At 36.4% G+C, this 13411-nt stretch overlaps 1 protein-coding gene across 1 annotated transcript in view; it reads right to left on the bottom strand.

Annotated features, from left to right (window-relative positions):
* The window catches only part of LOC128999766 (tyrosine-protein phosphatase non-receptor type 23-like), a 47964-nt gene that overhangs the window by 657 nt on the left and 33896 nt on the right, over positions 1 to 13411 (bottom strand). The window contains exons 12-19 of the mRNA XM_054426434.1: positions 10364 to 12619; positions 9563 to 9745; positions 9053 to 9196; positions 6441 to 6569; positions 3735 to 3919; positions 3050 to 3156; positions 2005 to 2199; positions 1267 to 1401 (exon numbers count right to left, since the gene is read on the bottom strand). Coding sequence (XP_054282409.1) covers positions 1267 to 1401; positions 2005 to 2199; positions 3050 to 3156; positions 3735 to 3919; positions 6441 to 6569; positions 9053 to 9196; positions 9563 to 9745; positions 10364 to 12619 — 3334 coding nt within the window. The remainder of the gene's footprint in view (positions 1 to 1266; positions 1402 to 2004; positions 2200 to 3049; positions 3157 to 3734; positions 3920 to 6440; positions 6570 to 9052; positions 9197 to 9562; positions 9746 to 10363; positions 12620 to 13411) is intronic.

Here is a 13411-nt window from a genome sequence, read left to right as displayed (position 1 = left end):
AGATTTAAGTGATTTTGAAGGGCTGGTTGATGATCCTGAATAAGTAGGTAGTAATATTGATGTAAATTATCAGCCAGATTCCTAGCTATGGTTAGGCTATGCATTCTTAGCTAAACGCTAAGTACCGAAATCTGTTTTTGCCCTTAAAACTCATTTACGTACATGTTTCAGCAAACAGTGAAAACAATATTTTCCTGTGTCAACAGTATTTTCCTTTAAGTATAATTAGTGTTGTACAAAGTATACATTGCTCACAGGGAAGACCTCAGGAAAATCTAACATTATCTTATTCCTATAAACATAAACAGAGTTAATTTACCATGGAGACACCTGTATGAGCTCAAAACAGGTCAAGATATTACGTAGTTTATTTTGTCTTGTGATTTACAATATTTACTATATTTTAACCCACAGTTTAACTCATGGTTGTCTATCATCCCATCAAAATAAAATTCAAGGACAACACCAGGTTTTCCAGGTTTAAAATTCAAAAGCAAAACGAGAATAATTGGTGATTTTGCGCAGATTTTTCGGCTATTATTCAAACATTTATATTTCCTGGTTCTCTACAAAATTTATCTACATAGTTCACAGATTTTTCCCAGTGATCAAAATTTGCATAAAAATTCCCAGTTTCTAGGTCGGCTGGACAATCTAATCCTCTAGCCCAATGTTCCCCAAAATCTTTTCTGGCAAACCCGTTTACAAGACCAAAATATTTTTTCTACCACTCAGTCGCATGAATGTAACTATGGAAGGAAAGTTTTGATTAATTCACCAACCTAACTATCCCATTTTTCAACTATGAGTGTGAACCTTGTTCGAGAATAAGATTTTTTACTAGAGATGAAGTATTGAGCACCGTGCACAAGAATATTTATTTCACACATATTAGGTACTTTGCGTAAGTCACTTGGGTTTTATTACGTTAAATCAAAAAATAATTTTAAGCACTGAAATAATGCTGGTTTACCAGCTCAAACAATCCTGCCAAAAAGATTAGGTGTTCATGTGCACTGCACCAGTCTTGGTTTCTTGTACCTGAAGATTAGGAAACACTGCTTTTGCTCTAGACCAGCTGCAAAAGCACTACTTAAGTTTAGCGATGCTATTGATTGCAGGAAGCAGGTGTCCACAACTGTGAAAAAAGCATCACTATTACAGAAGGAGAAGAGGCCAATAAGAACGCACTGTTGGTATGTACAACAATGACTAATGTACTGTTCAGTTTTGGTTGTCTAAAAGGAATTGAACTGAAATACACACCTGACTGTTTTTTCTCAGGACTCTCCTGTGGCATGACATCCTTGGGAGGACCCAGCAAGAAGTCCTCTGAAGGGTGCCGAGTGTGAGATTTGGTCCGCTTCTCTTCAAAACTTGATCTGCTCGCTAAAATGCCACCTAACAGTGAAAAATGTTGTGGTTTATTTCCTTGGGTCTAACAATATTGGAACAATACAGGCAGACAAGCTGGAATCAGTTGATCCGATATGTGATACTTACCTTTAAGATGACTAGTTTCTAGAGTTAAGAGTACTTGGCTTAGGTATATAATAGGGAAGAAGATGAAGACATAACAAAGAAACCATTAAGAAAGGATTATTATGTGTAAAAGGATAGGAATCAGCTAGCTTACCTGGTAGATAAGAGTCCAGCTTTGGTAACACACAAATATTTTGTCTCTGTTAGGGACTTTATTAGAAGGGAGGGACTGAGTCTTCTTTCTTCTCCCCTCTGATGAACAGGGACCAAATATTAAGCTTTACTGTGTTGTGTTATGTGTGGTCACTGAACACTTGTCAACCTTAGAGAAATCTACTTATGTGATGTTTATGTGTCTCTATGGACTTATTAAAATGTAAGCTTGCTTTCCTGTCAACTGGTAGTAACAATCTTTATGATGGGAGTTTTTGAATCCAGGGAAGGAACTTAAAATAAAAAAAAACTGAGTAAAACAGGTAAGAAAAGTTTAGTGTTAAAAAGCAAAGTAGTCGCTCAACGTACGTTTCATGAGTAGGTCCTGCGCATAGTACAGCAATGTCTGGTAGCTGAAGCGGAAGTGCTCTCTGTCCCGGAGAGGGTTCTTGCGCCACCTGGCTATGACGGCCGCCAGGATCACCAGGTCCGGGAGAGTACGACAGTTCAGGATGTGACAGATGGAGGCTGCCGTGAGCAGGAACAGACCTGACCTGCCCACACCTGCGGCACAACCAACAGTTGTAATTGGTATTTGAGTAACACTTGTGTCGTTTAATGGCCAGACTAGTTTAACACTTGGCCAAGATGACTTTTTATTATTGAATAAAACCTGCAGAATGAACAAATTTCCGTTCGCCTGATTTGATTTTCACTAAAATGTTTCCTTAAAAATATCAGATTTATCAATTTAAATTACAAAGTCTAATGATTATTTAGGTTTGCTGGAACAGGGAATGTAACACTTATTATTTTTTAGGAACCATTAAACGTAGAACAACGCTTCAATGTACAGTAAACCTTTGATAGTTCGACTCTCGATAGTCGGACACAGGCTGAGCTATTTTGTCAAGTGATATTTAATGGTTAGGGTGATGTAAGCTGACTTGAACATTAATTTGTCATTTATTGTTGACTTGAGACTTAACTAATGAACAGTGAAATTGTTAAGCTTTTTGGTATTTAATAAATTTGGGTGATTTCTATATTGTTCTTACTTTCCTGTATATTAAACTCCATTTACTCCCTATAGTTCGACATCCCTTAATATATAAGTCCACAACGTGTCAAACTATCGAGGTTCTAGTGTACAAATTTATTTGTATTTTTAATCTCTCAAAATTGTTTAGAAAGAAATTGAAAAATTCAATGTTTTTAGAGTCAAAATAGGAAAAGCCAAATTTTACTCAGTAAAAAACCCCACATGAAACCTCGTTTCCATAGTCCAATCATGCTGGTTTGTGAACTAGTTTGAATAAACGTAGGTTTACACATTTGTAGGATTTTAAAAAAAATTCAATTTCCTATGAATTGTTTGTCTGCTGTAAAGTTAGCTAAGATGGCGAGGACTAACCTGAGAGACAGTGGACGACAGCGGGGCCTGCGCCTCTCTGTTGAGCAACATTGTTGAGGGACTCAGACACCAGAGACAGGAATGGTCCAGGAGACGACGGGAAGGAACTGCAACACAACGTACATGTATAGCTGACTAGTACAACACCAAGGAGTGATGTGTCATCTTATAATTGGTTTGCACATTTACAGTTTTTTCATAAAATCAATCATTATTTTACCCCACAAATCCTTGAGCTGGATACAATCACCCTAAATTTACCATTTGCAAGGTATAATATTGTTTGAGTAATTTGAGTTTTTCCTATAAACAACTTTTAAAAATGTTTTAATTACACAATATTTAATTTTTTGCAAAACATCTTCAGGACAGGAAACAATCTTTTTGCTAGAACCCCCAAAATTGTAAGATGTTTGATAAAAAATATATATTTCATGAAAAATTCAGTTTAAGTCATATAAAACTATAGCAGTAAGCGATGTAGATGGGTGTCATAACAACAAGAAGATGATCACGATCGCTAACATCAAGGGAGATCACAAAATCATTTTGTAAACGGACAAGCTATCATGCTGTGTAGAATACTTTTGTCGTAAAGACCCATTAAATTGAAAATGTTCTATAGTTTTCTCTGAATTCAAAATATTCGGCTAATCAATTCTGCTATAACTCTATGCTTACTAACCTGCCGGGCCACTCAGTGAATTGTAGGTGTACCACCACTTTGGCCAGTCTCGTGTCAGTGACGTATATGATTCGCTCCACCCAATGTTTGCACGTGTTGCAGGTCTGCAGGGTCAGTTTGACACGACCTACTATCATCTCCACTCCCTTCTCTGTAGGCCAGTATCTGCCCCCAGCCTCCTCTACCTAAAAAAAAAAAAAAAAAAAAAAAAAAAAATAGTGTCAAGTACCTACTTTCATCATTTATAATTGTTTAAGTGACCAAAATATTTAAAGTCTAGGGTCTCTCAGATACCCAGATTATTCTGACAGACTAAAATATTAAGAACCACAATAATACAGAAAAAGCCCAATTATAGTCCTCGCCTACCTAACTTGAGGCAGCCCAAGGCCACACAAGATATACGAAGTGCGGCCTTGGGCTGCCTCAAGTTAGGGTGGCGAGGACTATACACAAAAGGCTACTTTAATCAAAATATTTTTTTTTCTTTACAAATTGTTCACTGCTTTGTATTACTCCAACAACATTGTTAATCCAGTACACCAGTTCCAATATAGTGCAATTTCAGGGAGATTCTGTACGTCTACAACTCTGAGTGTGTTCTCAGATTAAAGTTCTGAATCACTAATGAGCAATATGAACTGTCTTAGATTTTAGAGTGACTCTAGATGGATTGCATCTCATAGCAATAACCAATCATCAAACACATGATAATTGTTAAGGCCACAAAACTATATCAATCCTAGATTACCAGTTATAGTGCAGTAGAACCCCACTAATCAGACCCTTTGCTTAATCTGACCATACCATTGCTTATTGGTGAAAATGTTATCACAGTAATATTGTGACTATTTTCCATGGTCGTGTAGATATTATTGTCTCCTGCAATCGCGACAAATGTTTTTATCCAGTGCAGTCATGTAAATATCATCGTTTTCCACAATCGCGGCCAAATCAACGACATCTCCTACGGTAACAGAAACATTAACATCCACTGCAATTGAGACAAAATACAGTCCAACCTCAGTATAACGAATCTGAAGGGACCAAACTGAATATTCGTTATATCAAGGATTTCGTTAAAATGAGGTTCGTTATATAGAGGTTAGGTTTGCAGGAATTTCGCTAAGTCGAGGTTCAGAACCAGCGTGGGTCAATATAGGCCGGGATTTGACCTCATTAAAACACAATTAAAGTAGCATAGGCTACAATACTTTACAGTACAGTGTTCATTGTACAGTAGAACCTTCTGTATCCAAAAGTCAATGGTAGAACCTAAATTATCCGGCATAATAAAGGTGAGGGATCATGAATATTGCACAATCATGACAATGGCATTGACCCTGGTACAGGTTAAAAACTGTAAGATTAAAATCACAGCTTGTTCTAACCCTCCTAAACTAAAACCTAGCCAAACACTACATTGCGTAGTCATAAACCATAACAAAACAAAACAGTAGAAAGTTTTGTAAGCTGCTGACTGCTCTGTGATAGGCGGATAGGCTAGTACAGTACTGATTTATCACAACAGAGGAATGTCAATAATAATCATTAACTATAGCATTGGTGTTGCTAGTTGAAACATATCGTATTGAAAACAATAAATTATTAGATAAGTCATTATAAAAGTGCATATTCATAGCCAAGTTAAAGATAATAAAAGACTCATAAATTGAGGAATGTTAAAATAACGATGTTGCTATTCTTTCTCTTTGCTTTTGTTTTTATATTCTTTCTTAGATTTCTCTTTATCCGAAAATTGTACAATTCACCATATTTACTTATCACCCAATCACAGCTTACTACAGATTACGTTGTCATCAGTCCTCAGTAAATGAAATCAGTTATAAGTTGCAACATAGCGCGCGCAGCGACAGCAGACAGAGAGATGTGTAAAACGGAGCAGACGAATGTTAGCGCAAGCGATGACGTCACCTTTCCATTTCATTTGATAAAGAAACAGATTTTCCAAAAACAGTACTGGGGTGGGGGATTTGTTATATCAAGGGAAAGACGTAGACAATTCGTTATGCAGAGGTTAAATTCGCAATGTAGAGGTTCTGACAATGATAAATTCGTTATATTGAGGTGTCTTATTTTAGCCGAAATCACGAGAAATTCGTTAAATCAAGGTCGTTGTTATGGTTTGTTCGTTATGTAGAGGTAAAATATACATAGTCTCTTATGGAGAGTTCTAGGGGATTAAAAAAAATTCGTTATATCAAGGAATTCGTTATATTGAGGTTCGTTATATCAAGGTTAGACTGTATTGAATACTGTGATCATAGAACAACTTATTCTCTTTTGCAACCTTGCAAAATATAAAAAATCCCCCAAATTCGTGGGGACCTCATCATTGTCTCCTGCCGTCATAGAAACTTTATCGTCGATATCTGCGATCCCAGCAACCTCCTGAATATCTCCTGCAGTAATGGAAACATTATAATCAACTCCCGTGATTGCGGCCATTTCAATAACATGCTGCTCCTCGGATAATCCAATCTTTTCACTGTTCTAACTAAAGTCCTAGTCCCTTAGGCAACAGATTAGTGGGGGTTTACTGTAATTATAACTATGACAAGGAAAAAGAAAGTTATAACTCAAAATAGATAACCAATCAAGAACAATTAGTAATTTCAATTCACTAATATAGACCTACATATCTGGGGACTTAGCCTATAGACAATTTACTATCTTTTTATTTACCTCTGTGTCATTCAGTAGACAGACTATCAGCTCCACCTGCTGCTCCAGCACCATGGTCCAAAAGTCCCCAAAAGTGGCTTGTAGAGGCATCTGTGTAACTATGAAGTCTGGGAAATTGGGTGTTACATCCTGAACAAACAACAAAGGTGATTCTTACCATACTATCTACACGATGGGATAATGTTTTGTTTCTTCCCAATTTTCTTTAGCTGCCGCATGATATGTAAACAAATAATGTTTCTTGTTCAAGAGAGATTGTTTAGACTACACTCAACCCTTGGTTGACATGGTGCTGTTTCAGATTAGAAAATGATAGGAAATAGCTTAAGCCGTGGAAATAATCGGTAGAATCCGCAAAACTCTCCGTACACCAGCAAAGAGTGTGAGTCGCATTAACTCAAAGTCCAAAGAGGTTTGGTAGGAAGCTTTCATTGTTGGAAGCTTTACGTTGATTCTTTACTTTTTTTTGGGGGGGGGGGGGTTCTTACTATATAGGCTAAATAGCATTGAATTTGTAAAAACTCTAAATTGGGGCACTATCATTGCCACAACTTCGACAAAGAGGTGTACTGAGAGGAAACTAGTAATTAATCGTTACGTTTGTAAATTACCATATAATACACTAGGCAACTAGAAGTTTTGTTGTGTGTTAACTAAAGTATTAGGTTGCAGTGGCGTCCCCAGGACTTTACCTTGGGGGCAGGGGCGTCGCCTTGGGGGGGGGTAGGGGGGGGAGCCTCCCCCCCCTAGAATCTGGGAATGAGAAAAGTTGGGAATTTCCTTGCCACGAGTTGGGACAGTTGGGAAGTCAGATACAAGAAAAACATATTTTTAAACTAAACAAAATTTAAATATTTGTGAAAATCCATCAAAGATAAAAATTTCTTTGACTTGGACAAATAAACTTGACGCTTCTTTGATTTCATTTAACTTTGATTAAACAAGGCTAAACACGCCTTATTTTAAGAAATCAATAATCAATTAGCGGAATAGCTTGTTGGAATTTCGTTTACGAGATATTTTGTTCCTTATTGGACTTATGTTGGCTACCTTGATCCTGTCCTGTGTTGATGATTCTGAATTATTCGTCTGCGAGACTGCGAGTTTGAATTTTGAAAGTGCAAGCAATGTAGCTCTTCAGTTCAATTATGTTGTTTGTTAGTGTTTACAAGAAATTCAAAAATATTTTTCACGTCAGTCACATGAAATATATTTTATACCTTATTTTGTGGTATTTGGAGCATTGGAGCAGGCTAACTGACCGGAGTACTTGCTAATAAGCAGATTAAAATAACATTAAAGATAGGTTTTGTGTATCGGTATTACCTTTAAAACTCTTATTTTTTAATAACCTAAATGGAATATTTATTCTCTGAATATATTAAAAAAATCCACACAAGCCATTTATCATTCCTAATTAAGGATTTACAAAAATGAATCAACTAATCACTCTGAAACAGATCTACGTGGACAAAACGACAAAACATGACGTACAATTTGATGTTTGACTTTCATGTCTAAGTTTGATTTTTTCTTAAGTTCTAGTTTGATGAAAATGAAGGTTAACAATTGTATTGTATGTATAAGTTTATTATCGACCAAGTTGAAAGTTTTTATTTTATACAAGTCTTATTTTAGGTTTATTTTTTTCTAGACTAGAATAATATTATTCACAACACTGATATTAATATTTCATCATTACAAACTTGTTTAGGCCTACCCTAGTTGTAAGTTTTATGAAAGTTAAAATGTTGATCTTAACTTCTAAAAGTATTTTAATTTCATTATTTTGTAATAAAATATTTTGTCTATACTAATTTGTACTCTGAGGTTTATTTTATATCCCTAAAATACACTGCTACGTCTGCTACCACAATGGTTTGTAAAGTTTTTTTTGGATTTGAAACATTACTTGTTCAAGTTTTTGAAGTCATAAAATTTCATTATGAATTGTTAGAAGTTTTAGAAATTGAGTAATTTTGTATATATGTAAAATTAGCTATGTTTTGTTAATGCAATTTTATAAATACTGAATTGAATGTTACTGCAGTGTAGTATAATAATTTGTAGATTTTTAAAAATGTTGCAGAAATTGATTTCTAAAAAAAAAATAGTTGGGAAATCTATGTTAAGCAGTTGGGAAATTTGAGGCTTCTCCCCCCCCCTGAAATTTAACCAAGCAACGCCACTGCTTGGGGGTGGGGTTCAGACAGAAGGCTAGGGTCTTTCTAAGGGGGGGGGGCATCCCCCAGGAAAATTTAAAAAAATATCAAAAATATTTAAAGGCAATCAAAAGTATACAAAAAATATTAGGGAATTAATAATTAAAATATTTTTAGCCCTGGGGGGGTCCAGTCCCGCTTACCCGGGAACGTATCAATCCAAGAAACAACCACTAATCTACCATATCTAGAATATAAAATTATCAAGTAATCTTACAGTTACAATTAATAGTTTTGTTTTAGTTGATAGTTTTATACAAATGTTTTTAGTCAATTTATTGTTTGCAGGTACCTTTTGAAGTTTTCAACAGAAAAAAATACATATATTAAATGTTACCAATATTTGAGCTAAACTTGAATTTGGAAATGAATGATATTGATATTTCATACCTTGACATACGATGCGTTTATGTAATCATCTTTAGTGGACGGCAGTTCTACTCTGGAGTTATCATAAGGAAGAATATCAGAGAACCGGTTCTTCACTGGATAGCAGCGAGCGACAGAAATACTGTGATTGTCACTGTCCTTTTCCTGAGAACAAATCTCAACAATTTAGTATTTAATACAATCATAAAGTAGCTTTACATCTGTCTTTTGATCTAAAACTGTATTTTGAAAAAATATTTTGTCACGCCTTTTTAAACCCATTTTTCAATTTTCTACAATGTTTGGTAAGTGTAAAAAGTCACTTGCAATAACTTAAATATATATATATAAAACAAAAAAAAAAAAACAGAATTTCACTGATTATAAGGAAACAGCAGAAAAAATTAGTTGAGGTTTGGGAAGTTTAGATATTGTTCACTATATGTTTTTTTTTTATAAAAATAAATTAAATGTTTATCTGTTACTGAATGTTTACAACGATAACACAAAATAAATATACAAACAAATTACCTTCAAATCTAGCAGTTCCTTCCATTTGATATCCAGTGGTGTAGGTCCATTGAGAGTTTTCACCGTTAAACTCTCAACAAATTTTTCAAACTTCTCTACTTCCTGGACAAACTGGTTCAAGGCTTCGGTGTCGTTAAATGGATCTTTTAATTGAAATTTCTTCCCTACTTTGTCTTCCGAGCTCTGAAATTCAGAAGAAACAATTAAATAATGAGATATTTATACACAAATTAAATTTTGAAGACTAACACATTGTAGGGCAAAAAATCTCTTCTCTACGAGCAAAGTATACAGGCAGCTGGGGACTGGGGAGGTAGGGAGAAAATAATATACATAGTTGAAAAATATGTGTCAAGAGAGCAAATAAATTTTCAAAACTTTTTTACTATGGTACATGGACAATTTTAAGTGTTTTAAAGTGGATCACACAGATTTAGCGATCAGATTTAAGAGAAAAAAGAGTTAAATATTTAACAGTGGAATGTTTGAACAAAAATTTAATAAGTTCTCTACCAGCCATCACATTCCTCTGTATCTGAGGTCTGAGTATAGTTGGTAGGTAGTTAACGTCAGTGAGTTTGTACCCAATACAAATATTTCTAAGTCAAATAAACAATTTTTGTGACAGTTAATTGTGATTTTGGGTTATCTGAGATTGTACAAGTGGTCATTAGCAATTTTATTTAGTTATTTGAGAGCTTACTGAAATTAAAAATTAAAAGTCAAAACCAAAACACAAGGAAAACACACCTAAAAATGAGTGTAACGTAAGAAATGTTTAGTTACAGTACTAATTCTTACCGATTGGGCAGTTACGTAGACTGATTCTGATGATTCCACCGATGCTTTTGATTCCACAGAGGAATTTGACTGGACAGTAGTCTCTGAAGAACTTGTTTCTGTCAAAGTGACAGCAGCAAACTTTTCCACAATGGAGTTCACTGACACAGGTTTGACAGACACTTCTTTCTGCTGTTGAGGCACAAGAGGATCTTGACTGACAGAAAAATCAAGACCAGCCAACAGATCTACGTTAGAAGAGTCTTTATCCCCAGTAACGCTCTTGGCGCTGTTGACTGAAGTGAGAGTCAAGTTACTTGAGGCCTGCATGTACGTCATTGGACTTTGAGGTGTTATTTGTCCTTGTTGAGTCTGGCTAGGGGTGTATACTCTTGAGGGCGACTCCACGGTCAAATTCTGCAAAGTTCCTGATGTGTACTGATACCCGTAAGGTTGGTAGTAGTAGTTGCCCTGAGTGTAGGTAGGTTGGCCAACCTGATTAGTCTGTTGCGGTGTGGATGCACTTGTCTGATAGTTCGAGCTTTGTCCGGCGCGAGAGTAATAAGAAGCTGCCGTAGCAGGAGTGTACTTCGCTTCCGTGCTCTGGGAGAAGTTAGCGTACTGGTTGTAGTAGTTCTGGGGGATTTGACCAGGTTGAGAGTTAGCCCAGGGTGTTGTATTAGCTTGAGATACTTTATCGTTGGTGTACGCAGAGTACATCTGTGGAATGTATGGTGAATACTGTTGGTTACTCGGATCACTGGACTGTGCCAATGCGTGAGATCCTTGGTTTGTCAGAGTAGAGTACGCAGCAGGGTAAGCAGCATTTGAATATTGTGTATACATCGCTTGTCCCCCTTGTGTCCCCTGGGCAACCGCAGAATTCTGAGTAGTGTATGGATTGGCTACTTGATTGTTTTGTAAATTGTAACCTCCAGAAGCTGGTGATGCTGAAGCAATCGGCTGCTGAGATTGCATTACAGACGTCTGAGGCTGCGTAGACGGAGTTTGATAAGGGTACAAGGAACTTTGGTTGAAACCTGCTTGATAGCTCGTAGCTTGCGGGGTTGCAATGGTCGTCGGATAATGCTGAAGATTGACAGTAGTTGCTGTAGGATAGTTATGAGTTGGATAGTTTTGAAATCCACTGGGATACTGGGTCATTTGTTGCACGTGACCTGTATTCTGGGGCTGATTAGGCTGATAAGTTTGAGTTGAATACTCTTGAGACAATGTAGTCGGGACATTGGTCGGGGTGTATCCTTGTTGGGAATTCACATTACTCTGAGGCGTACTTGTTGGTAAACTATACCAAGTGGAATGGCTGTATTGAGAGGCATTTTCAGCAGGCTGTTTATAAATGTCATAAGAAGTTAGATAGTTCTGTGCCAGTGAGGCCGGTGTGACAGGATATGTTGTAACAGACTGTCCAATGGAAGAGGGAGCTGGAGCAGGGTAGCCAGTGTTGGGCAGTTTAGGATTGGGTGTAGAGGGATCATCATCAGAAATGTCATATTCACGAAGGACATCATAATCATATTTTGAATGATCATATTCTAATTTCTTAAACATGTTTTCATAAGGGGGATGAATGATTTCTGTATTTATACGTGGAGAGTACAAGCTCTTTGAAGAGTACAAGCTCATGCTCAGTTCTTGTTTCAAGTCCTGTGAAGTGGTACTGGGAGTGGTTCCTTCCTGTCCTACTGGAGCTGGCCTCACACTGGGTACCCAGAGTGGTGTTGGGTCATACGCAGTGACATTGTCAGGGTACCCAGTAGGCTTGGCTGGTATACTCTGATTGTAGTACGGTTCATTCATTTGGCCTCCAGGAATTTGATTGATTCCACCCGACTTGTCTCTCTTATAGTTCTCCAGGTAATCCTTTAATTTTGGCCCACCAGAGGGTCCTTTCCCTGGAGGAATGTACGGATGGACATCATCTACAGAAGATTTCACTTTTGACGGAAGTGTCTTACAGTTCTTTGCCAGAATAGTGTCTCTCTCTTCCTGCTGTACTTTGCATGTTCCCTTTACCCTTTGGTGAAGTTTAGTTACGTTTGTTTCCAGTTTCTTGTAAAACTCTTGCCCCTTGTTAGTCTTTGCTATGAGATCTTCGTACGCATCGTAAGACGATATGAGCGCTGACAATGTCAAGTTTCGCTGTCTCATCACTTCCATCGTGGCTTTGCGCACGGGAGCGTACTGAGCATACGTCTCGGTTAAAGCTTTTATGATGTTATCTTGGGCAGTTAGGTTCTGTTCAATTAATGAAACCTGAAAAATAGAAAATTACTATATTAGAATCTATTTGCATATTAAATACAACAAGGGTTACTCTGTGACATCCCTCCCTTTTACAGCAGGCCTGCTTAACAGATTTTCACCATTGAGGTGTCATTTCAAACCTTGTGATATAGTGCACCTGCAAATGGTATTTAAAAAGGTAATTTAACCCTTACCGCGCTACAGATATGTTGGTTGGCCTTGACCGTAACACTACTTATACTTAAAAAATATGTTTCCCATAAGCCAAAGCTAATTGTTTTGTAATTATAATAATATATAACAACAATAAAAACCAGTTTTAATAATGTAACATATGTATAACACTGACACACTGGATGAGTCTTCTTAAACGCAAAATACAGTTCATTTAAGTTACATAGAACCATTGACTGTAAATCCTTTAGATAGAACCCAACGCTTTTGTTTTTATATTTTATTTCCATTCATAACCACTTTGGTTCTTGATCTTTTTTCCTGGACATATTCTAGCTTTTAATTTTGTAACAAGTTTACCATTGCATTGTTACTAGATTGTGAGATCAAATACCAAAATTGAAATTTGTGCTGTATGTTCCTACCATATAGGCACATCACATATGTAAAATTTGGATTTTTATAGTTTGCCCCAACAAAAATATAGCACTGAAAATTGGAAAATTTAAATTTTTAATAGCTTATAAAAAGTTAAGGAGACTGAATTCAGACTTAATATTCTGACATGTGCAGATATTTTACCACATCTTATAGGATGAAAATCATCAGTTATGGTATTTCATTCCT

Source organism: Macrosteles quadrilineatus, unplaced genomic scaffold (genome assembly GCF_028750875.1).
Source record: "Macrosteles quadrilineatus isolate MER2022 unplaced genomic scaffold, UCM_ALF_1.0 Scaffold_8__2_contigs__length_117827958, whole genome shotgun sequence".
In the NCBI taxonomy this organism is placed as follows: Eukaryota; Metazoa; Arthropoda; class Insecta; order Hemiptera; family Cicadellidae; genus Macrosteles; species Macrosteles quadrilineatus.
The sequence above is the reverse complement of the archived record's forward strand: the minus strand, read 5'-3'. Positions and strand labels throughout refer to the sequence as shown.